Source organism: Sebastes umbrosus, chromosome 14 (genome assembly GCF_015220745.1).
Source record: "Sebastes umbrosus isolate fSebUmb1 chromosome 14, fSebUmb1.pri, whole genome shotgun sequence".
Lineage (NCBI taxonomy): Eukaryota > Metazoa > Chordata > Actinopteri > Perciformes > Sebastidae > Sebastes > Sebastes umbrosus.
In genome coordinates, this window is record NC_051282.1 from 17,980,817 (window position 1) to 18,007,726 (window position 26,910).

At 40.1% G+C, this 26,910-nt stretch overlaps 1 protein-coding gene across 8 annotated transcripts; it reads left to right on the forward strand.

Moving 5' to 3' along the window:
• On the forward strand, positions 1-26,910 carry raver1 (ribonucleoprotein, PTB-binding 1). 8 transcript variants are annotated; one of them, XM_037792492.1, is made up of 15 exons: positions 1-432; positions 1,853-1,919; positions 3,448-3,917; positions 7,601-7,792; positions 8,343-8,463; positions 8,546-8,646; positions 8,781-8,852; positions 9,189-9,267; positions 10,071-10,273; positions 10,385-10,466; positions 10,966-11,132; positions 11,329-11,400; positions 12,354-12,488; positions 12,681-12,746; positions 26,631-26,910. In XM_037792492.1, exons 1-15 carry the CDS (start codon positions 88-90, stop codon positions 26,661-26,663), a joined length of 2,205 nt encoding a protein of 734 aa, XP_037648420.1. In that variant the 5' UTR covers positions 1-87; the 3' UTR covers positions 26,664-26,910. The 8 variants fall into 8 exon arrangements, with proteins under 8 accessions (XP_037648420.1, XP_037648419.1, XP_037648421.1 ...); XM_037792491.1 differs by lacking the exon at positions 26,631-26,910 and adding an exon at positions 18,497-19,716; XM_037792493.1 differs by lacking the exon at positions 26,631-26,910 and adding an exon at positions 16,449-16,670.

Consider the following 26,910-nt stretch of genomic DNA (forward strand, 5'->3'; position numbering starts at 1 on the left):
CATGTGTGTATTGTTTAAACTGCTCAAATCAGGCTGACTCTCTCAAACCGAGTAACAACTTCCACCACCAGACTGACTGACTGAGCGATGGCGGCCGTCGAGTCTGTTACCACCGCTGCTGCCGGAGATGAGACCACAGACACCGGGCTCAGCTTCAACCCTCGTCCGCTGAACGAAACTTACGACCTCTCTGCTTCGGACCACGAGAGCTGGATGTCCGGTCCTGTAGACCACCACCGGAGGTTCCCCGAGCTGGAGCCCGGAGAGGAGGACTCTCCGTCGGACCGCGAGAGTTGTCAGCGGAGGGTCGACGAGGACCTGACCTCCCTGAGCCCAGAAGAGATCCAGAGCCGCTTAGAGAGAACCCGCCGGGAGTTTTACAACCGCAGAAAGATTATCATTAAAAACCTGCCCTCTGACGTCAGCAACCAGGTACGAGATCAAACTATTGATTGATTGATTGACAGGAGCCGTTGGGCTAACCGTTAGTCTAGCTTTGCCATGCTACATAAGTTAGCATGCTAGCATATGTTAGCATGCTACATGTAGCATAATGGCTAGCATGCTAACATATGGTAGCATGTTAAACATATGTAGCATGCTAACATATGTTAGCATGCTATATATGTTAGCATGCTACCATATGTTAGCATGCTACATATGTTACCATGCTACATATACTAACATATGCTACATATATTAGCATGCTACATATGTTAGCATGCTACATATACTACCATATGCTACATATGTTAGCATGCTAGCCATTTAACTCTGTTAGCTGTCTAGTTATAAGTTTGATTTATGCGACATTTTTGCTAATTTTAAAAGGCAACACAGTTAATTGGCAGCCACCAAACACTATTCATATTATTATATTATTAGTTATGGTTGTTAGCATGACTGTCAGATAACTGTCAATAGTGGTCATCTTGTGGCCTTGTTTGACCTGCCAGTCAGGCCTCCTAGGTAACCTTTTTATAACTTTAATATTCATGATTTTTTTCAAAGCTTCCAAGCCAAGCTGTGACTGATTATTCCCCCTTCATGGAGGTTAACTTTACAGGTGCACTGGGGACTTCTCCATCAGCCCATCTGTTGTTTAAAGCTGCCGACCAGACACTGATTTATCTCATGATGCCACATTTTTTGCCTGACTCGTGGGGAGCTTGTGGGCCTGCGGGCGGTACCATTGTTCACACACAGGGGGGGTGGGGGTGGGTAGTGGCAGTTCGAGATGTGAGTTGCAATACAACAAAAGGTGTGAAGGTGTGCACACAAAACGTTTCAGAAAATGCTAGACAGCATCGCCATTTTCGCTTGTGAATGGTAAAAAAAAAAAACAGCGATGAACCTACAACAATGAGTCAGTTATTCACCTCTCACCCCCTCACAGGTGCAACTTGTTGCTGGGTTCCCCCCAGTGGACATGAATGAGTTAATTATCTGATTGACCAAAATCTACAATTAAGCAATCTACAATTATATGAAAATCTACACATAACATATTGCAATTTAACAAAAGGTGTGAAGGTGTGGACACAAAACGTTTCAGAAAATGCTAGACAGCATCACCATTTCCGCTTGTGAATGGTCAAAAGCATCGCAGAACAATTTCTCCCTACAACAATGAGTCAGTTATTCACCTCTCACCCCCCTCACAGGTGCAACTTGTTGCTGGATTCCCCCCAGTGGACATGAATGAGTTAATCATCTGATGGCCAAAATCTACAATTTAAGCAATCTACAATTATATGAAAATCTACACATAGAATATTTGACTTTATACGTTATAAAGTGTTTGAATAGTTTAAATGTCTGGATGTAATTATTGTCTTTTTCTTATTTACAGGAGGTCCATGAGCTGTTGGGCAACTTTGACTTGAAGTACTGCTTTGTTGACAAATACAAGGGCACAGGTAGGTCTAACTGCTTGTCCACCATGTTAGGCATTGCATTGTCAGTTTAAAGGAATAAATTATCACAAATGCAAACAAACTTGATAGTCACATAAACAACTTGGGTTGTCTGCATTTAGAGCAGTTCATTATAGGGCTATTCTATATCTATTGATCTACATCTATTGTATATATTTTTCTATATTGTTTCTATTGCAATATAGGCTAGGCCTATATATATATATATATATATATATATATATATATATAATTTCACTTAAAACTATTATGTTCATTTTGCTCTTAAGTACTTACAAATTCAGAAAATACACAGTACTTTTCATTTGTCAAGTGTTTAATTCACACAAAAGTATACAAAAATAGGCTTTACCATGTAGTTATTTCATATAGACTATTTATTTAAAGTGGGAGTAGGCAGAATATTTTTGGCATCATTGGACAAAAAATACATAACCTTTCAGCATATTGTAAATCAAGTGTTCTGAGAGATAACTAGACTTCTGCTCCTCCTCATGGCTCTGTTTTCAGGCTTTAAAAAAATCTAGCCTCTGACGGGAGACTTTGACCAATCACGGGTCATTTCAGAGAGAGCGTTCCTATTGGCTGTGCTTGGCCGTGTGGGCGGTGCTTGGCATTTTGTCAACTGTTCTCAACATGGCTACCGGCTCATAAACTTGATCATTTTACAGCTAAACAGTACACTACAAGATGTTTCTGAAAACATTTGAGATGAGAAATAGGCATTACAGTAACAGAATATTGATTCATATTTGATCAGTGCTGCCCAGTTTGACCATTTGATCGGAGTTTGCGAGTGATTATCGGCAAACAAACTTTATTTACATAGCGCATGTCTTTCATATACTTATGTTCTTATGGTCGTACACATTGTTGTCCGTTACCTGTCTGTCTATTTTGTTGACAAACGGTGGAACTCACTTGGCATTAATGTCACAACACAAAGTCATCAATTTGTATGCAGCAACACAACAGTTTCTGCAATTAAAACTCCAAAAATAATCCGTGTTAAATTATCCTTAGGGGGGTGAATCAACCTTGTATGCCCCAAAATGTGAGCTGCGTCTCAATTCAGGGGAATTGCCTGTTTACAATGTCTAGGTGCACGAAAGATCCACTCGTCATTAGAAGTCTCAAAGTCGAGTTGTCAGGAAGAAGTGACATTAAAAACAGCACTGAAACAAGAGGCTGTCACATTGGCAGACTTTCTGAAATTGGGTGCCAATAACATTAAAACTCATACAGGTCTAGATGTGACTTTTTAGCTATCAACATGACGCTCATGTCAGGTAAAATTCCAGCCAAGATGACACCCATTGTAGTCTGAATAAGGGAAATGTTGGCAGTGACATAAAAGCTGGCGTGTGGTGACATTGTGCCACCAGCGTTGTCTTTTATCAAACCTGCTAAAGGAGAAAAGGTGTCACAGCCAAGGTTTGAGACCTGCTGTGTATGAAACTTTCTCTTAATGCTGACTGAACAAATGTCACTCCCTCCCTTCCCCCCTCAGCCTTTGTGACGCTGCTCAATGGGGAACAGGCCCAGTGTGCCATCAAGGACTTCCACCAACATGTGCTACGGGACCGGGAGATCTCTGTGCAGCTGCAGCCAACAGATGCTCTGCTGTGCATCGCCAACCTGCCTCGAGCTTTCACCCAGCAGCAGTTTGAAGAGCTGGTACGACCCTTTGGTAACCTGGAGCGCTGCTTCTTGGTGTACAGCGCCTCCACGGGCCACTCCAAGGGCTACGGCTTTGTGGAGTACATGAAGAAGGACTCTGCTGCCAGGGCCAAGTCAGAGCTGTTGGGAAAGCAGCTGGGCTCCCGCATGCTGTACGTCCACTGGACTGAAGTGGGCTCCCTAACGTATCCACTGCTGCACTCTAAATGCCTGTGTGTGGACCGTCTGCCCCCGAGCCTGCTGACAGCACAAGACCTCCGCAGCGCCCTGGCTGACACCCATGCACCAGTCTTCTGCCAGGTCAGATCTAACACACAAACACACTGCTACATGTGAATGATTTCAGAAGGATTCAGTATCCAGGTTGATTTTTACGGCAGGAATAATGAATGTAATACCAGTTTAGAGCTGCAAAGATTAATCCATTAATCAACTAGTCCACTGGTTCCCCAACCTGGAGGTCGCGACCCCCACTAAGGGTTGCCAAAGCTTGGACCGCAGAGGGCCAGCCCTACAAACGCAGAAGCCTGTCAGTGAGTGAGTGATGAAGTTATACGATTGGTCGGCCGAGCGTTGGAGTTTCCTCACTGGCTGTTGCTCTTTCAAAATGAAAAGATGGGAACAGTTCTTTATGCAAATTAACCCGTCCAGAAACTTGGATCAAGTTGTCAAACTAGGCGATCTAGTTCTAAAATGGAACGAGATTCAGCAGTGGCATAGCCTATTTCTCCCTTAAAATGTTTTCAGAAGTAGATTTTGGTGGATTGTTTAGACAGAATAACAGAAAGTTTACGAGCAGGCCGCCATGTTGTTTCCTGTTTGAAACGGCGAGCAGAAAACCAGGGACCAATCACGTGCATTTCACGATAGGGTACGTCACCGCTTAAACGGCCAGTTGAGTGGAGCAGCGGGTCCCCTAGTGTCCTCGCACTCACTACTTAGCTTCATTCCAGATGGCCATGTTGCTGTGAAAATCTCTCACTGATGGGCGCTGCCGTGGGCGGACTAGGGCCGAACTAGGCCGACAGATGCTCACCGACAGCCCCAAACTGTCCGACGGCCGACCGTCGGCTTGGTGTGTCGGGGCCTTTTAGGGATGTAAGGTGTACATTTTTGAAAATATACAGTTAGCCTGTATGTCAGCATTTTAATCATTTTTTTTGTTGAAAACTAAATGAAATTGTTGTTTTTAAAGTTTGGATTGATATTTATTATATAAACAGGATAAGGGTTATATTATTAAGTTATGTTCACAGAGCCTTCCCTCTCTGCTAAACAGCCTCGTCCTGCATTAGGAAAGTACGCAGTTAAAATATCCAAAGAGCTGATAGAACAGATAGATGTCAGGAAGAAGAAAACACAGAATTTGTCAAAAAGAAGCCTATTAAGTATGAATGATTGGGGGGGGAGACAGAGATTTGTATTAAATTTATTAAATTAACAGGAAAACTCATCTCTGATCAGGGCTGACCCGAATGCGTCAAAGCTTTGACTGTTGCCATGGTAATCGACCACCAAATCAGTATTCAAATACTTCATTTTTTTGTATTTTTATATATAAGTATGTAATAACAATGTATTAATCCCACATTATTCAGTATTCATATTCATCATTAATTATTATTAGTTATTCTCAGACAGATATCGCTGTTTGGTGTGTGTGTGTGTGTGTGTGTGTGTACACAGTAGTGTGGCAGCAGCATTGTCCCGAAGCTTTGAATACTTCTCACTGAAGCTTTGAAGCCCAAAAAATGGTATTCAGGACAGCCTCTGATGCAATATTCACAGGAGATAATCTGCTCAAAATGCATCCAAATTGCTCGTTTTACGCAAACTTGCTGCAGTTATTGTGTTCACTATTTGGGTTAATTGTACGGTTTGTCATTTTTTCTGTACTGTTATTGTTATCCATTGAATATAATGTGAAATATTCATAAAATGTCATTTAGTCAGGGGTCGCCAGTTTACTCAATGATGGAAAAGGAAAGGAAAGGTTGGAAACCACTGGACTAGTAGATTGACTGAAAATGAATCGGCAACTATTCTGCTAATCGATCAAATGGTTAGTCATTTGATAGAGGTTACTGTTTGTGCTGCCATTTGTATCTGAATGTTGTAGAAATGCCACTGAAGGGTTGCAGATGGCAGAAATAATTTTGTTAAATGGTTTTCCATATTTGATCTTTCTGTACCTTTCACCTTTACCCCAGTTTTCCTGCGGGCACTCAAAGTTTCTATAGCAATGAGCATTGCTGGTTTCTATGGTGATGACCAGCTGACTCCCCCAGGTGGTGTCATTCAGCAGGCTTTTCTGGAACCAGAGAGAGGGGTGTCCTTTTTAGCATGACATGCTTAGTGGGACTTTTCTGCTGGTTCCAGGTTTCTTTTTACAGGATTGTGGTAAAAACAGTGATTAAGAGTCATATGATCATTTAAAAGATACAATTTCACAGTTTAGTTTTAACAAGATACAACTGCTCTGGTTATGAACTGTTGAAACCTGGTGGTATTAAATCATGAGGCCACATCTAGTAACTGACTGTGAGTAAAGGGCCTTCAGTATATGTAGAATAGTATCTATAAGTAATTGTAAACGGATGGTTTGATGTTTAAAGTTGTCAGATTTGATCTTGAACTGGACAGGAAATAAAATGCAGTGGATGGCTTGAAGACTGATCCACTGCAAATGAGTCCCCATCATGAGCGGAGAGCTTATATTCTAACAACAGTTCTTTGGCAAGCCTCATTATTTATGGTCCCTTTTCTTGCAGCATCCAACAGATTTAATTTTTGGACTTGGGAGGAACAGTAAATCATGAGAGGATGATAAATGAGAGGCTGCTATATGAGAACCTGTCAATGCTAGAAAAATTGCCTACGTGCCTCCCAGTAGGGGAGTCGATACATTATGAATTAACAAAACTTAGTTTGAGCAGTGATTCTGGTACATTTCGGGGGGTTTTACAGGACATTTCCAACATAAATGTGCTTTTACGTTAGGGCCGCAACTAACGATTATTTTCATTGTCGATTTATCTGTCGATTATTTTATTGATTTGGTTTATAAAATGTTGATTAGTGTTTCCCGAAGCCCAAGATGACATCCTCAAATGTCGTGTTTTATCCACAACTCCAAGATATTCAGTTTACTGTCATAGAGGAGTAAAGAAACCAGAAAATATTCACATTTACGAAGCTGGAATCAGAGAATTTTAACATTTAAAAAATGACTCAAATTGATTATCAAAAAATACAGTGGAAACCGCTTGATCCCATCTGTCTAGGTCAAATTGATCACTATAAGCAGATGATTATTATAACCATTTTTGTTGTTGTGCATCATTTCATATGCAGATTACCATCTAATTGACATTTGTATATTTATTACATGAGTAATTACAAAGTAATGAAACAGACACTTTGCTATTTACTGGCTCGCTGGCAATTCTTCTGCCTTTTCCCTCACCGAGGGTGAGGTATTGCCGTTTCTTTCCGGCTCTGCAGGGCGAGCGTGCATGCAGAACGGCACCCCTCGTTCTCTCATGGAGGGAGACGGGGGTCGGTCGGCATGTGTGCCGCAGAGCCGGTTGAAGATCTGCAAAGTTTCACTTTGGGGGCATTACGTGACCAAGCATTATCAATCCACTGGACTAGAGCGGCTTCATTAGTTTTTTATTCAGAGGGAATTACTTTCTTTTTTCCCGTCATGATATCACACAGCACAGGTACCCAGCCGGAAAGCAGGCGGTCTGTGAGGCAAATTATCAACGGAGTAAAGTTAAAAAATAGTTGTCAACTAATCGATTAATCTTTGCAGCTCTATTTTACATAAATGTTGTGTTCATATGTGCTGTAAGTGGGGAAAACCCCAAGCCTACCAGTCAGCCCATACCTTGTGTTACTGTATTTATTATTAGCAGAACTTAGGCTAATAGTGTAATTGTGAGATTAGAATAAATGTTGAATGTTTTTCATCTCCACAGTTGGCTCAAGGACAAGATGGAAGTTTCCGGCGGTTTGCGGTGTTGGAGTTTGCCTCGGCTGAGATGTCCGAGGAGGCACAGCGGCTCGCTGACGGCAGGCTGCTGGGCGGGACACACATCAGGGTGTCCTTCTGTGCCCCCGGCCCTCCTGGAAGAAGCATGTTGGCTGCTCTGATTGCTGCCCAAACCATGGTAATGAAGTCAGACTGATATACTGCATTCACTGGGGGTGTAACGATACATGGATGGATATATCGATTCAATGATCCAATATCATTGATGAAAAGTGCAAACACCGATACATATTGTCATCTTCACCATACGCCTTTATTTTGAAATTCTTAACTGATTTTAAAAAAAAAAAAAAAAAAAAAAAATTTGCTCTTAAACATGAGAATTGTTGCACTTTATAGTGAACAACAGGAGGTTTATTTTTATTAAAAAGAAGATTTTTTTCATTTAAATTTAATTTAAAAGTCTGGAAGAGCCCAGTAATAAAATTGTCAAATCATGATTTAGTTGCTTTTTGTGAGTTGATATAAATGAAACTGATGATTGGATCTAAATCGTATCGTGGCAGACTTTGTGACATCAGCAAATATGGTATCGTTGTCCAAAGCATCTATGTAACATCATATCATGATGAAACTTGTGATTATTAAGTATTCACATGTGCAAAGCTACTATTCAGTTTGCCATTGCTCTTGTGCTAATTACCTGACTTGTGGCGTCTCCCTTCAAGGCTGTGAATCGGGGTAAAGGTCTCCTCCCTGACCCCACAGCCATGCAGATACTTACAGGCCTCAACAACCCCGCCACCCTCAAGATGCTGCTCAACCCACTGTCACAGGGACCCAAACAAGGTGAGGACTAGCTCTTAATCAATGCCTTCAATTGAGGGTTTGTTCTGGTACTGCAGGTCCTGATGTCCTCTTTTGTGTGCAGGCCTCCTCGGGGCCGCCCCCACGATGCCCCTGCTGGCCAACCACGCCCTCTCCGCCGCCCTGCTCCAGCTGCTCCTCCAGAACCAGGCCAAGGCCCAGCAGGTGCTGCTACCTTTCTGCCTTTTCTCTTACGTGTGCTTCCTTTGCAGCTCCGCCTGTTTTTAATTCATCCTCTCCTACTCATTCACCCTTTTTTTCCCCCCTCTACTCTCTGCTGTTTCCCTCTTCACCATTAGCACGCCTTTCTGGGGAATCATCTTCTGTGGGCTCAGGTGCTGCACAATAAAGAAACCCCTCTAGTGCCTTGTGTGAGTGATAATGGTGTTTGTGTTAATGGTGGTGAAGCTAGATGGTTCCTGGTCTTTTATGTGATTGGTGATAAAAAAAAAACTCAACGCCTGGGTGGGTAAGCTCTCGTTAGGAGACTTGTTTTTGTGTGGGGTGTACTTTTGAGTGGTGCTGAGTGATGTGGTAGGTGTACTTCATTGTGCACAAAAAGTGTAAATACCCTCTCTGCAAGGACATAATTTCATATGTGGTGAGTAAGCCTTGGTGCTCGTGCAGTGCAGCAGTTTTTCACCGCTCGAGTGACGCTATGTGACCCTCTCCTGACTCTGAACTCTGCTCTGTCCTCTGGCCTACAGGCAGGACTCATCGGGGAGAATCCTCTGGCCGCTCTGCCCGTCCAGCAGGGAGTCCATCTGCTCGGAGACCTGCCCCAAGGTTTGGCATCCGCCGACTCCAGCCGTCGCTCCTTGAGCCACAAACTGCATGTTTTTGCTTTGCCTATGATGCTAAACATCTGTGGCCTCTTTGCCTGTTGATCATGGTTTCTCCTCTTCACGTTGGTCATGATAAGTCTTAATGTTGTGTAGGGAATTCACTGTGGGGAAATTTTCCAATTTGCAACAACACTGGTGTTACCGATTTGCAATTCAGACGGGTTAAAAAAAATATTTGTCTCTCTCAGTTGACTATCGTTCATATTTTTTCTGAAATTCCATGGTGGTCCGGTGGAAGGGGAGGGACTTCGCCTCTCTATACCATTGGGTTTAAATAAAAAATATTACCAAATAGGCCATTTTGCTTTTTGCTTTCACAACAAATCCTCCGCCATCGTCTTGTCTGTCAACACTCTCTCGTCCAGTGTGTGAAATCTGACTCCTGCTACTGTGAGATGAGACTCCGTACGGAGCAATCACATTCAGTTTGTAGCATCAGTTGTCCGACTATGTATTGATAACACAGCGCTATTACACAACAATAAAAAATGGGTTTTATTTTCCTAAAAAAATAATGGTGGCAAGTAATGTAGTCGTTGTGTGCCCGGACACCGTGTAACACCGCCTACCGCAGCAAGCCTAATGTTGCGTTGTAGAATGCCATTTACGTGATTAGAAAAAACGTATTTGATGCAACTCTGACTCTCTGATTTTGTGTGAAAAACATGAAAGTGAGGTATTCAAATGGATCGAAAGTTAAAGATTACAATAATTTACAATCATGCCTCTATCTAATTCCCCTAGGTGGTGTAGTCCCAGGTCTTGGTCTTCAGACGGATCCCCTGGCCCCCCTAAAGCAAATGCCACATGGTAGAGCTCTGGCAAGGGAGCAGGAGTCTCCCACAGCAGCGTGCAACTTCCCCCAGACTTCCTCTCCCACCCTGCAGGGCCTCTCCATGCCCCTGATGGGTGGCATGCTGGGGGCAGATGGCCTCACAGCACAAGGGGTGAGGTCCCATGTAATTTCCATAATGTTTTCTGCCTTTTTGTATTCTAGTCCATCTTTCTACCCAAGTGTAAATAGTAAAAAAAACTAATCACCTTTTCCCTCCTGTCAGATATCCATCCTAGGAGATCCCCCCAAAGATATGAACCATCCCCAGAGTGCCTTCCTCTCTGTCAACAGTGTTTTTCCCTCAGGTGAGATGCGTTTGATTTTTCCTACTTGGCAGTCTGTTTTTGTTTGCTGCATCAACTCAAGTAAATATATTCCAGCCAGTGGCCAACCTCCATGTCTGAAAATTGAAGCCAATGCTGAAGTGCCTTAAACTTGCATTCTCTCTGATAGCTAGCAGGAGGCGACTCCTCTGGTTGCAAAAAGAAGTCTGATTGTATAGAAGTCTATGAGAAAATGAGCCTACTTCTCACTTTTATTACCTCAGTAAACATTGTAAACATGAGTTTATGGTCTCAATCACTAGTTTCAAGTCTTCTTCAATACAGCATGATGTTCATTTAGTAAATTATGGTCCCATTTAGAGTCAAATAGACATAAAGCAGGTGATGCTTTAGGGCGTGGCTAACTTGAGATTGACATGTCGCTACCACAACGTTGTCCAGTCTGGGAGTTGTCCGTGTTTTCATCTTTGAACTTTAACCCTTTCACAGTGTGTTTTCAGTTTCAACTTGTTATATACAGTCTGTCTGCCCCCCTCTACTCCAGGAGGAAGCTGCAGACCTCACCCCTATAGGAAGAGGCCTACTCTAAGCAATGTGTCCAACCAGCACATCCACCAGAGCATTCAGCCAAATTACAACCTGCGCTACCAGGACTCCTACAGCCCAGAATATCCTCCTCTACACCAGGTAACCAGCAGGTTTCCACTGCTTTGTCCATGGAAAGACTCCACATTGTTTGTTACATAAATAGGGTGGCTTTACTAGATGTCACGGTGACCTGATGAATTTACAGTGTAGTGCCTGGGTGGCTGCTGATAGCTGCTCATTCAGTAGTCTATATGATGTGATCTGGTTTGATGCCCATCTGGTGTTTTCTCCTCAGGATCCTCTGGCCCACTTGTATGAACAGCAGGAGAACCTGGATGCTGGAGCCTTGGCAGGATTTGGCCAGCAGGTAGTGTTTAGTCAGCTGTCTCAAGACTGTGTGAGCCTATTTTTTATTAGATTAGACCCACCCCATACCTCGCGGTGCTAAATTATTAAAGACCGTAGTATTGATGAGCTCTGACCTTATCGGTACTTTATGTTTTAATGTAATTTATTATCACGGTGCAGCATCTCCTCTGCTCTCTGTGTCGGCGCTGAGCTCCTCCAACTACACACAGAGCAAAGTCATTTCAAGAGATGACGTCAAATGCTTGTTACTGTAAGTGCCTTCGAGTAAATCGCCAAGACTTTATCAGTACACATGTTCAACAAGCATAAACATGTAGAAAAGCAACATTTCAATCCGCTCGGTCTCTCATTCACCGGAGCGACGCCGTCACCACATACAAGTATTCCCAAGGGCCTATTTTTCAGGGTACGACGGCTGCACCCTCAAGACGCTGCAGTGCGCACTGTGTGTCGTGTGACGAGAAACAACCAATCACAGCCGGCAGATATCTTTTCTTTCTTCTGTAAATATCAGTCTCTCAAATATCGTGGTCTGTCCCACGGACTATTTTACGAGCTCACAACATCCGCTTGAAAGGTCAGCCAAACTGGCTCTAGCAGTAATGTTACTGTGCGGGATTGAGGGTGCTGGAAATCCATTTATCTTTGTTTAGTCAGTGAGGCTTACCGCCAAATTACCGCAACTTCATCATCATCATCGCAGCATGCAGGTTTTGGTTGCTTGGTAACGGCAGGCGTGACGGGAGCACAACCTCCCAAGCACCTTGGACAGAAGGATGGCTGGCGTTTTCAACACTTTTCTAGACGCTACATGTGAACGGCCCCTCATGAGTATCGATAGAGCAGTAGAGATGGATATCCTGACGATATCTAGAATAAAAATCCAATGCGGATCTTTAAGTAATAAGTTTGAGACTTCCTGCCCGATAGTAACCCAGTTTGTCTCCGCAGCTCTCTCATCACCCCGACTACAGTGAGTGTTTTCCTCACTACAGTTTCCCTCCCAGTGAACCCATGTCCTCATACTTCAGCTCAGGGCCGGAGGCCTCCAGTGACGAGAACCTCCCTACCCCCCATCTCAACAGGGTAAGCCTAAAGATTTGGACTTTCTTTTTTCTTTTTTTTTTCTTTTTTTAGAAATAACCTCTGGTTTGGTTTCAAACTATGAGGTTACAGTAGATTAGGCTCTAAGAATAAACCCGTGTTCAATAATTAATGTTGTTCTGTGAGTGCAGTAGAAGAATTTGAGGTCACTGAAGGTTGTTTGTTTGTCCTCAGGCTGTGGGAATGCCTCCTGTGAGCCACACCACCAGCTACCCCCGAGGCCTGGGAAATGCTGCCAAGGTAATCTAGACACTTTTTTGTCTTTGTCATTTAGATTTTTGAGTCTTAACTTTTTGTATACATTTTTTACTAGGGCTGTCAGTTGATTCAAATATTTAATCGCATGGTTGTCCATAGTTAATCGCAATTAATTGCATGTTTTTTATTGGTTCAAAGTGTACCTTAAAGGGAGATTTGTCAAGTATTTAATACTCTTATCAACATGGGAGTGGGCAAATATGCTGCTTTATGCAAAGGTATGTATATAGTTATTAATGGAAATCAATTAACAACACAAATCAATGACAAATATTGTGCAGAAATCCTCACAGGTACTGCATTTAGCATAAAAAAAATATGCTCAAATCATAACATAGCAAACTGCAGCCCAACAGGCAACAGCTGTCAGTGTGTCAGTGTGCTGACTTGACTATGACTTGCCCCAAACCTAATGTGATTATCATAAAGTGAGCATGTCTGTAAAGGGGAGACTCGTGGGTACCCAATAGAACCCATTTTCATTCACATATCTTGAGGTCAAGGTATCCCTTTGAAAACGGCCATGCCAGTCTTTCCTTGTCATAATTTAGCGTAAGTTTGGAGCGTTATTTAACCTCCTTCTTTGACAAGCTAGTAGGACATGATCAGCACCAATGGATTCCTTAGATTTTCCAGTTTCATACGATGCCAGGATCTTCACTCTACAACGTCCAAAATTGCAAGTTGCGTTAATGCGTTAAAGAAATTAGTGGCGTTAAAATGAATCTGCATTAACACGGTATTATTGCGTTAACTTTGACAGCCCTATTTTTGAATTTTAGACCAAGCTTCTCTTTATTGATTTTTTTTTATTGATTTTTTTTACCAATTCTCATAGACTCCCATTGGTAGCCACAAGCGTGTGTCCTCCCGGCTGATCCCGTCTCCGGAGCCGAGCCCCGAGGGCGGCTACGTGGGCCAGCACTCCCAGGGCCTCGGTGGCCATTACGCAGACTCCTACCTGAAGCGAAAGCGTATTTTCTAACTGCAGCTAGATGCTTCTCGCTGTAGGAGTAGCCATTCAACAGCCAGGACACAATGGCATCTCCTCTGGTCTCTTCCAATGAACTGTATGGATTTGTGTGCTCCTGGTAGTGACCCCTGGAGGGCACCATCAGGGAGCGCAGCCTGTTGCTATCTGGACAGTTAGTCACTTCTTGGGAATTCTTGGTGCTTGTATTTTTTCTGTTGTGTGTGTATATATGATTTTAGTGTGTTGGTAAATTAAGTTTTTACTTTTTTTTTTTTTCTTTTTTTTAATTTGATTTTAATTTCCTGTTGAAAAACTTGTACAGTGAGAAAAAATGGTTATTTCGCAAAAATGAAGCATTTTTTTTTTTAATTATAATTCCTGTGTTGAGTGGTGTATCAGCAGATAGTTTGGCCAGTTTTCAATGGTAGCTGCTTTATATTATGTTTGACATCCCACTGAAGTGATGCTGTCCACAAATTCAAGCAAAGGGACTTGCATAGTATTAAAAACAAGCTTTACTTCAAAGGCTATACTTTTTTAAATAGCCTTCCTGATTCAATGTAAAAAGTTCGCTAGTTTGGTGTTTTTGTTTCCCCTCCTTCCACTGGGTTCTATATTTTGCTCTTATTTCTGGATTCAGGCCTCTCCTCATTGGTTAACATGCAGCTTTCCATCCACCAATGACAGCTGCGTGTACCTGCCTGTGTATTACGACGGTGAAGCTTTTTACCGTTCGGGCATATTTTCTTAACTTTTCCACGTGGTTTGTCTTTTGATCCACACCCTCCAACTTGTCTGTTCTCTACACCGGTTGGTTGAGTGATGCACTTGGAGGTCACGATCCTAATCTGTTCTCACCACGACGATAAGACGCCATTTTCAAGTCTCCTCTCACTCACATGTCCAGGAGTTGAGTATTTTCTGTGTGTTTTATGTGAGTTCTGTTTTGCTAAGTTTAAATTTTGAATGTGTTAAAGCCCCAACACCACACCTGGATGGCTGAGTTGGGTAGGTGGGTGGGGCGAGTCTGGCAGGTGATTGGTCGGTGACATGATTGTCCTTGTTTTTCTTTTTTTTTTCTTTTTTTATCTGGTTGACAGTTTGATTGTGAAAACCCATTACCTCTGACTTCTGCTAGGAAATGCAGCTACACTTGAGCCTTAACAGTGTTTTCTGTGACATCATCCTGCCCTGTGTTGGCTTCCACCTACATTTACCATTTCTGTGTTTATTTGCTGTGTAAATAGTTAAGCTTGATCATAGTCCAACACTTTTTGTTTTCTTTAATCATACTCCAACACTTTTTGTTTTCTTTAATCATACCTGCCTCTGGTCTGGTTGGTGTTTTGAATGAATTATTTGCTGCTCAGTGTTTTTGTTGTTTTGCCTGTATGCTTGGACAGCTGATGTGGTGCCGCAGCAGACCGCTCATGTTGTGTATGGACCAAGAGATGCAGCCGTACTGTATGATGATTTATTCATTTTCAACTGCCATCTTCTCATCTGTACCGCCATGGTTGTCTCTGTATGTGTGTGTGATGTGAGCAAGTAAATGTTATTTAAACTCATGTGGTTGTCAAATCGTCATTTAAAAAAACTTCCAGCTTTAGATTTCTGATATCTGTGTTTGACATTTTTTGGGTTTATCTTTCTGTGTTTTACCCAAAACGGTTAACCTGTTTCTTGGGGAATGCCCCTTGTGTTGGGTTCAACACTTTACAAGAGCTCATCATTTGTGCCTAAAGCACATCTGCTTAATTTGGGACTGGTTCCCAAATTAATTTTAGAGCCAAGCTGAGTGACCATTAACAGATTTGCATAATTTGATTTAAATTTCTGCCTTGAAACCCAGAAGGCAAAAAGAGATGCCTCTGATTATTTTTCTGTTGAATGTAAAAACTTATCAAAGACTTAAAGGTGCTATATTCAAAATTCAGAGCATTAATATAACTGCAACTATTTGCTATGTAAAGATATAGAGGAGTAATGTCTACCTGAGCAGCTCCTGTTATCATATGAAACTAGAAAACCTAAGGAATCAGTTGGTATCAACCATGTCATACTAGCTTATCGGGAAGGAGGCTAAATAACGCTCCAAATTTGCGCTAACTTTTGGCGAGGAAAAACTGGCATGGCCATTTTCGAAGTGATCCGTTGACCTCTGACCTCCAGATATGTGAATGAAAATGGATTCTATGGGTACCCACGAATCTCCCCTTTACAGACATGCCCACTTTATGATTATCAAATGCAGTCATAGTCAAGTCAGCACACTGACACACTGACAGCTGTTGTTGCCTGTTGGGCTGCAGTTTGCCATGTTATGATTTGAGCATATTTTTTATGCTAAATGTAATATCTGTGAGGGTTTCTGGATAATATGTGTCATTGTTTTATGTTAACTGATTTCCATTTGCATAAAGCGAGCATATTTGCCCACTCCGATGTTAAGAGTATTGAATACTTGACAAATCTCCCTTTTAAGGTACATTTTGAACAGATAAAAAATGTGGGATTATTGTGCGAATAATCGCAATTAACTATGGACAATTAAGTGCAAGTAAATATCTTAATCGATTGACAGCCTTAGTTAAAATCTCTTAAACTTGTGTTAACCACAGACCTTATTTCAGGCATCTAACTAAAAACCAACAATTGTCATTGGTTTGTGTTAATTGATTTTCAATAATAATCTTTTTATCATCTTTCAGTATGGAATACTTTGAGTCAAACCTTTCCTGCTCGCATGAAAGTGACAAAAACATTTTGACTGCTACAACCCTAAATTGTAATGCACTACAAATGTTATACCAACTGTTTTAATGTGCTTTTGAGCGACATGAAGAGGGACACCATAGTGATCATATCACATTTTAGCCTGATTATAAAAGTAATGAACCAGAGCTGATGTGCCTCTTCTCAATCAGCAATGACTGCATGCACAGCCAGCTGATGTTTTGCTTTATTGGACTGGCAACCGACCATAAAACTAATGTTTCTGCACACTTGCAGACGGGTCTTAAAGGAACAGGTGGCGGCAGAAAGAAAGCATGAAGTAAACCAAAGGGAGGATGCATCAAAACTGCTTGTAAACGGCAAGGTCTCTTCTTTTGTTGCCCAATTTGGATTAAGCTGGAGGCTTATAGCTTCGCCAACAGCTGTATTAGTGTTTCATGATGCACATAATGACTATTAATTAATAACTAGGGTTGTGAATCAATTATGTAATCGTGATTAATTGCACAGTTATCTGTTCAAAATCTACCTTAAAGGCAGATTTGTCAAGTATTTAATATTCTTATCAACAAAGGAGTGGGCTAATATGCTGCTTTATGCAAAAGTATGTATATATTTATTATTGGAAATCAGTTAACAACAAAAAAACAATAACAAATATTGTCCAGAAACCCTCACAGGTACTGCATTTAGCATAAAATATATGTTCAAATCATAACATGGCGAATTCAAGCCCAACAGGCAACAACAGCTGTCAGTGTGTCAGTGTGCTGACTTGACTATGACTTGCCCCAAACTGAATATGATTATCATAAAGTAGACGTGTTTGTAAAGGGGAGACTCGTGGGTACCCATAGAACCCATTTTCACTCACATATCTTGAGGTCAGAGGTCAAGGGACCCCTTTGAAAAGGGCCATAACAGTTTTTCCTTGCCAAAAGTTAGCGTAAGTTTGGAGCGTTATTTAACCTCCTTCGTGACAAGCTCGTATGACATTGTTGGTACCAATGGATTCCTTAGGTTTTTCTAGTTTCATATGATGCCAGTATACCTGTAGCTACCAGTAGCTTTAAAGCAGCCTTTGACTTTTCCTGTGTACTTCAGTTACAACATGTTATGAGGTAGACTCTAGTATCAGAGCCGAATTGCTGTGAATAAACCTGTATGAATGTTAAACAAGTTATTACTGAGAGGATGATTTGTGCTCTCTGAATGAGTAATTTAACAACAACAATCTCCGTCAGTTATCAGCTATGAAGGCTGATAACCGGCTGCTCAAGAAATAAAAACAACCCGAGGAATGTGTCGAACTGAGAAGTAAATGGAAATACATTTCCCTCTGATAAGATGTTTACAGAGAATGATGACATACAGATTTAATTAAAAATCAAACTAAAGAATTAGCTGAAATTCCAGTTATATTGTTCAAAGTCCAGTGTTTCCTATTGAGCAGACCCTTAAGGTAATTGCAGGTCAATTTAAGCTTGAAGTCGTCTGTGCCCTTTGCGTTACCGTCCCTCACCCTTCAGACTGAGGTCCCGCGGGGCAAGAGGCGGTGAGGAGAGCTCCTCATCCTCTCAGCAGCCATCACGGTGAAAGGTTTTAATTAACTGTTGTTCTTGTGGACCCGCCGAGCCTGGAGCTGATGGAGCTTTCCCCTGATGGCCTCAACTCGTAAAACTCCCTTTTTAAACACAGATATTGTTTGTGACATTTCAAGAAATATGTCTAAATTCTCCTGTTTCTTATCATCAATCTGTAAAAAGGGACAATGGAAATGAGAACACTGTGAAGAAATGATGAGGTTGTTTTTCAGACCTGCTGGCATTATATTAATGGCTTTCTCCCAGCCGCTGGGGTTATTTCTGTAATATTTGTCTGTGATGCTTCAGGCACCCTTGAATTATGTTCTCATACCTGCAGCCGGTCTACCCAGAGTTCTCAGAGGGATCCACCGAGGCTCGGTGGACGCTGTGTGTCAGACACATTTAGATTTCTGCCTTTCATATTTCCACCCACACAGTCACCCTGCACAGTAGCTGGCGAACGCTGCTAAAACCTGCCGATTCTCCCAAATGCAGAGAGGAAGGAGGAAGATCACTGCGGCAGCGTTTCATCACCAATTACAAAACACACAAATGAAGGGAAAAGTTATATTTCTCATGCCTTTGTGTGTAACTGCTCCCTCTCACTTTATTGTCCGTGTGTGTTGAATAGGAATGGGTGTATTTAAATATTCACTGTCATGTAAAACACACACTAAATTCACATGGTTTATTACGGCTTTATTTCAGTATACGAGCAACAAAGAGTAACCAAATAGGGTATGTCACCGGAGCTGTTTATAGCAGGATTAGTCATAGAAAACAGCCCACTCCCCCCTGTGATGAACAGTCTATAAAATACAACATCTTGATGGACCAGGAGAAAGCTACAAGTCTGAAGAGGCTCGCTGCTCCTGCTCTTACACCCAAACAAGATTATATTATAGTAGGGATTTAAATTACAACCCTGATCCCCCTGAAATAAGCTTGGGTATTGTTACACTCTTCATTTTCATCTGTTCCAGTCAATCCTCTGTGTAATCGTATATCACTGTGTGCTGAGGCACTACAAAATAAGATAAGCAATGTTTCCCAGCACGGCGTTATTGTTCTGATGCACAGAAACAACACACCTGGTTTCTGAAATGAAGAGAAAAACAAGCACACAGTCAGGCTCAGTTTTGGGTTTGTCTTCCAGACACTGACTGTAGCAGTGAGATGAACCTGGTTTTCAGGAGAGTTTCTTTTAAAGCAAAGCACCATAGAGGTGATAAAGAGTCTTGAAATCTTTCCACCACACAGCCAAAAAAACTCATCTCTTCAAGAAGCATCTCTTGTCCTCCTCTCCTCTGTTGAATCATATCTCCTGTCCCATATTGTCCTCCTTAACATTAAACACTTTTATCTAGAAGCGCAGCTCCCATTCCTCTTATTTCCTTTGCTGCCACTTGTTTCTTACACGATCACTACAGAATTACGAGATATTTTATAATATACAGTGTATTATATTCTTTATCGCTGACCAGGGCTTTCTCTATTTTTCTCTCTAAGAAGTTTATTTTTCGTGGAACTCTTTGTATATGGCTTGAAGTATGGAGTCACAGGAGTGCCATAAAAAAAGAATAAATCTGTAAAAGAAATATAAAGAGGAATAAATAAAAGAAAAAGTAAATAAATGTGAAAATGTAAAGACAAATAATAAAATATAAAGGAACAATTCTAAGCATTTATTTTTGTGTATATTTATTTATTTATTTATGTAAAATAGAGTATTTCATATGCAAAAATGAAATAAATAAATAAATTATGTATATATATATATACTGTATACAAAATGAACAAATACATCTGAAAATAAATGGAAATGCTTATAAATATTTGTTTATTTTTTAATATTTTGTTATCTGTCTTTATCTTTCCACATATATTTGTTATTTTATTTATTTGTCTTTATATTTTATACATTTATTTATGTACTTATTTATTCTTTTATATACTCCTCTTTATATTTCCACATTTATTTTCTTATTATTTTAGAGATTTATTCTTTTTTATGGCACTTATTTTATGGAATAAATCTGTAAAAGAATAAGAAAATGATATGTGGAAATATAAAGAGGAATAAATACAAGAATATAAAAATACATGTGGAAATATAAAGACAAATAATAAAATATAAAAGAATAATTATAAGCCTTTTTATTTATTTTCACACTTATCTGATGATTTATTTCAGTTATTTATTTTTGTATTTTAAAACATAATAATATTAATAATTAATATATTATACTATTATACTTTTTTTGCAAATAAATTACTAATTAAAAAAAATAAATTGTGAAATAGAATTTATGCCTGCTGGAATTAACTACTCGGCCTGGACAGCTTTGCCCTTCATGAAATAGCAAAAACAATAGGGAGAAGTATAGGGATAAAACTAAATAAATTACATTATATAAAATCAAATAAATAGTTTTTGTGAATATACAGGAAAAAATAGAGTAATTTATATGCAATATTAAATAAATATATACATTTTAAAATGTTAATAAATGTATACAGAAATAAATGTGAAAATAAAAGAAATTATTATAATTATTAGTTAATAGTCTTTATATTTCCACATATATTTATTATTTTATCTATTCCTCTTTATATTTCCACATTTATTTTCTTATTCTTTTACAGATTTATTCTTTTTTTATGATGTGAATGTAAAAACTGACTTAACAACAAAACAGATTTTATACTTTCCTATTTAAAAAACTGTCTTTTTTTTAAAGACACAATATGTGATCCCAATGTAAACCAAACCTGCCATCACTCCCGTCTTGATTGACAGGTCTTTTAATACAATGACTGACACAAGATGATGATTAAATGCAAGTTTTACTAATGTGTTCTTATGCTGTTAAAGGTTTTTTGTGGCCAGTTGTAAAACACAAACTATGCTTTTCATTTATAATTCAAATTCTTCAATTAGATATTTCAACATGCATAATTAATGTGGTTCTAGACATGACTGATGTTGTTTTTCCTGGTAGTCTGTAAAGTTTCATCATTAATATATCTCACACCAGTGACCATGAAAGTGCATTTGCAGGAGCACAAGAGCAACCTTGTGGTCATCCTGACACTTGACTCTCATCTGCAGTTTCCATTAAAGCTCCACAACATCATTAGTAGAAGTTTTTAGAAGCTCTCAAATCTAGTTATCCAGTCGTTTGAGGTCTCGCTGGTCCTCAGCTTGTCCCTAAAGTGAAACCTCGCCTCCCTGTTGCAACATTTCCCATCTAACTCCTCCTCTGGCTTCTACTCAACAGACATTTCAGCGACGTTTGATTGGTTTGGAGAAAAAACAAGAACATACTTTAGTGAAAATGAGGTGAAAAGTGGTGGCTCGCTCTTACTGCTACATCTCAGGATCACTTCTGAATGATCGTGTTGTTCAGTGTGCGGAGGGTCTGTGCAGCTTTGGTTTACACATATACACATGGATTTGTGCACCTCCACAGAAAAAAAAAAGTTATTTCAGGAATGTCATATAAATGACCCGATCGCTTGCTTGCAGATCCTAGTGCTTTCCATTTACTTTTCATTGTCCTACATACTGTACGTGTAAACACACACGTGCGGACACACATGGCCATTAGCTGCCAGACCATTGCTCACTGTCAAGAAAGAGGTGTGGATTAATATTTCATGGCCCTCCACTGGCAGAAAGTGGATCCATTTCCCAGCCTTCCCTGATGCCTGATGTGTAGACTCGGTGTGGGCCAGAGGCCAGACAGGCTCCTGATGGTCTTTCAGAGTTCGCTGCCTTCTGTGATTGGTTGTAAACTGGAGAAATTGTTCAGTTTAAGCAAAATTTCTACCGTGTGCACTCCCATCCACCAACATCAAAATCCAAATGGGAAGAATGCATTACACACAGTACTTTTCTTGCCTGGCCTGCACAACCCTCTTATCCACCTATACTGAGTTAAGTTAGACTGCTTGGCATTTCAATTATTCCTCACAATATGAATGAGAGCCATTTGGCAGCGAGGTTGATCATAATAAATCAGATGCTCACTAAATGAAGCGTGCAGCTGACTCAAGCAAGAGGAAAGATTTTTTTTCTCCCACACCACAATGGAGCACTCCAGTCCGTACTGTGGTCCGTGGTCATTCTCTCATCCGATGTATCCCCGCGGCATTACTTTACTCATTCGGGGAATATTAAAATGTACATACATTAGGGCTGTCAAAGTTAATGCAAATTTGTTTTAATGCCACTAATTTCTTTAATGCATTTAATGCTACATGCAATTTTTAGGTTGTAACAGTTTTAGTTTTTTGTAGCAGCACTCAGTTTTAAAGCTAGACTGAAGATCATATGAAACTAAAAAACATAAGGAATCCATTGATACCAAACATGTCACACTAGCTTGTTGCCAAGGAGGTTAAATAACGCTCCAAACTTACGCTAAATTCTGGCAAAGAAAAACTGGCATGGCCATTTTCAAAGTGGTCCCTTGACCTCTGACCTCAAGATATGTGAGTGTAAATGGGTTCTATGGGTACCAACGAGTCTCCCCTTTACAGACATGCCCACTTTATGATAATCACATGCAGTCTGGGGCAAGTCATAGTCAAGTCAGCACACTGACACACTGATAGCTGTTGTTGTCTATTGAGCTTGAGTTTGCAATGTTATTATTAGAGCATATTTTTTATGCTAAATGCAGTACCTATGAGGGTTTCTGGACAATATGATTTCCAATAATAAATATATACATACATTTGCATAAAGCATACATATTTGCCCACTCCCATGTTGACAAGAATATTAAATACTTGACAAATCTCCCTTTAAGATACATTTCGAAAAGGAAAAAACATATGTTATTAATTTGAGATTAATCGCGATTCAATATTTTAATCGATTAACAGCCCTAATAAATAGTAAGAAGCAAAATAAATCGGCATATGTGGTTGAGAGCAGGATGATGTAAATTGCCTTCAGCCGCGTCATCTTTTTATTAAGTCGTTTTTCAGTAGGGAAAAGTATGTATATACAGCATATACATATATACACTTGATGATTTGACATAAGGAGTAGGCCTACTATAAATAAAAAATACATAAGTAGAACATGTCATTTCCATTTCAATGTAATTTTATATTTAAATATTAGAACATTTTAAATGATAAAAGTTTACTTGGACTCCACAGAAAAATATCACCTGTGTTACATTCCTGTGGTCTGCATGTTTTTTGGGGGATCAAGGTTTTGTGCAGATGAAGGCCGTGTGACGAACAGCTTGGGTATTTAATAAAATACAGCACTGTGTGTGGGCAATTTTTCCTTCATGTTTGGTCAAGGTTTTTTGAGATGAAATGAAAGCAAGCAAGTCTCTTTTGTTGGCATGCAGGAATGGACTCCTGGAGTCTTTGTGTGCTCATCCGCATCCTGATGAAGCGACTGAATCATTTGTTTAATTGTGCTGAAATTGTTCTAGTTGTCCTTCAGAGAGGAATTCCTTTCAGGGCAATCCAACTCAATTGGAAATTCATATTTCTATTTTAAAGTGTTTCCCAGACAAGCAATACTCTAATCTGTGATTCTGATAAACAGCCTGGAGTTGCTCATTTAGGGCTTTTTCTGAACCCCAAACAGCCTTTTAATAAAACACTATTGTTTTATTGTTTCATCAGCTTCAAATAGGAAAATACAGTCATTTCCACATATTCTCTCTGCATCCAGTTACAGACAGCTTTTTCATTTCGTTTCTTTTCATTTTCTAAGGGCATGTACTAGACACTGTCAATTTTCTCTCAAGGAGACAGTATTGAATGTACTTTAGAACAGCAGCCCTGAGAGAAAATAATCATTTAAAGTTGAAATTCAATTGCAGGTTTATTCTCTGCCGTAGCATGGAAGTAAAGTAAGAACAGAATAACATGAGAAGCCCAGAGTCATCAAACGGTTCAAGGGCAATAGTCAAAATATTTTCTTTTCATTTTTAAGCTAAAAACATTGCAATCAAATGTCTAATTCAGTTTGACAATTTTTATTTGTAAGGAAACACAGTTATTGCTTCTGATTGTATTCAACCTGTATACGTCTGAGTCCTCAGATATTCCTCAAAGCTATCAAAACAAGACATGGTTGTGTGTATTTTCAGGGCCGGCCCTAGGATTTTGTTGGCCCTAAACAACGTTTTGTTTGTAACCCCCCTCCCTCCCTTTTTGCGGACTGACATAGCCTCTTAACCTGCTTATAATATACCATATTGACCTTGATTACAAGACCCCCCCCCCCTAGGAAGAAACGCCTAAAATAACATACCCAAAATGAATCAGGAATAGCTCCTCAACTATATGGCTTATATGCATATTTCTGGTCTTCTTTGAAAGATAAGAAGCTAAGAAATATGAATCCATTGTTAGTAAACATATTTCTGTTACCATTTCAGAGTAAATGAAGATGCATTAAAGGAAAAAATATATCTGCTGTCTCCTCCCTGAGCCTCACTGTGACTTCCCGTCAGGCCAAGCTTGACGGCAGAACCGTAAGTAACTAAAATCTGCTGTTTTTTGCAAAAGTAACATATACTGTAGTGAAATATTATTGTAAGAACATAGATTTATGTCCCTGTGAATGTAAAATGTGAAGTTTGACTGCTTTGTTTCGAGTCATGGTGCGTTTAGGTGATTTGGAAAGCTAGGAATTTATACAGTAGTTTCCAGTGATATTAAATATGTTATTGCAGAAAATCGCAGAACACAACACAGAAATCGGGTGCACCTGCATAGAGTGTTAATGCAAGTAGGTGTATTTCTCTAGTAGGTGTATTTCTTCAGTAGGTGTATTTCTCCAGTAGGTGTATTTCTCTAGTAGGTGTATTTCTCTAGTCTGTGTATTTCTTCAGTAGGTATATTTCTCCAGTAGGTGTATTTCTCTAGTAGATGTATTTCTTCAGTAGATATATTTCTCCAGTAGGTGTATTTCTCTAGTAGGTGTATTCCTCCAGCAGGCGTATTTCTCTAGTAGGTGTATTTCTTCAGTAGGTGTATTTCTCCAGTAGGTGTATTTCTTCAGTAGATGTATTTCTCCAGTAGATGTATTTCTCCAGTTGGTGTATTTCTCCAGTAGGTGTATTTCTCCAGTAGGTGTTTTAATTCAATAGGTGTATTTCTCCAGTAAGTGTATTTCTCCAGTAGGTGTATTTCTTCAGTTGGTGTATTTCTTCAGTAGGTGTATTTCTCCAGTAGGTGTATTTCTGCAGTAGGTGTATTTCTTTAGTAAGTGTAATTCTCCAGTAGTTGTATTTCTCCAGTAGGTGTATTTCTTCAGTAGGTGTAATTCTCCAGTAGGTGTATTTCTTCAGTAGGTGTATTTCTCAAGTAGGTGTATTTCTCCTGCAGGTGTATTTCACCGCCACATCGAACATGCATGTCAACATCAAGACTCTCTGACCCTTAGAATAAATGAACATAAACCAGCTACAAGATCTCTCATTGGCCAGACATTTTCAGCTTGCCATATTTGACCCATTAAAAAAGGCAACAAACAAAAAAGCGTGTTTAATTGTGCTTCTTTAATTCAGCTGAGAAAACACTTCTAAAATTAGGCCCTGGCTTTTAAAGACAGACAAAATGATTAATGCTTTTGTGTTGTGGCTGAACTACTGCAATGCTTCTGCAGCTCGGCTCCAGTTATAATGCTGCTGCTGTTGCTGCTTTTCTCTGAAGGTTACCACAACATTTCCAAATCAGTTTAAATCGCTTTGAGTTTTGTGAAAAGCATTTCATGATCAAGTACCACAGTATACGTGTGAATACTTTTAGGGCCATTAGGTCCTCCAGACAGGAGTTCTTGCTCATTCCAGATGGCATTTTTAGTGCTTAATTTATGATCCAGTGTCAGCATTGAAATATTCAGTGAAAAACTGCGTGATCCCATTGTCACTTAGCTATTTAATATTCCCCTACAGGCTATGTAAGCTTACATCCGACCACATTTGGTTAATATAATATCTATTAATGCTACTTTTCATACATCACTTGGACCTGCATGTGCACACTTTCCAGTCACTTTATCTGAAGCGGCTTAACGTCTTCAATCATTCCCTTCAAACGATTGTGTTGTTTGTGTTTAATTTCTTGTACTGTCGCTCTGTTTCTTCACATCCAACACAACAAACAGAATGCAACAGCGGTGTGTTTTTGGACACAAGCACAGAATAAAATAATGATTTCATTTAGGTTGAGGCAGAGAAGAAAAGAGCGCTTGTGGACAAGAGGAAAACAACTTTTTAGAGTGTCGGTCTATTTTCAAAGCCGGTAATTACAGTGAAGAAAGAAACCAGACTAAGAATCTATAACCACGCTCTGCTGCTCTGTGAGGCTGTGATGCTCACCAGAAAATAAAATAGCTGGTTTAGATCAAGTGTCGGTTTATAGGTATGCATTTGCACAAGGTATGTGAGGGTTGGCATGATAAAAATTCATTGTCAGAATACATGTAATATTTTGACATTTGGTAAATGTGTTTTTAGTGAACTCTCCAGATATGCTCTACATTTCTTTCTGGTCACGTTCTTCTCCTCTGTTTCAATCTATCAGAGCGGCGGCGGCGCCACCACAGGGGAGAAATGAGAGAAAGCTTTCAGGAGACCCCAAGGAAAAAGTGGACTTTTAGTTAATTCTTAGTGGCACCGCTGCTTCCCCAGCACAGTCTTTCTCCTGCTGTAGCATGCTACACATGGAGGGCAGCAGCCGTTTGTCTCTGACGGCCTCCGGCTAATGAGCTTGACTGTCGACTATAAGGCCTGAGGTCTTCCTGCGCTGTATAGTTCAGCCAGCCAGCGTTGGATGGAGCAGTGGGAGGGATGGTTGTAGCAGA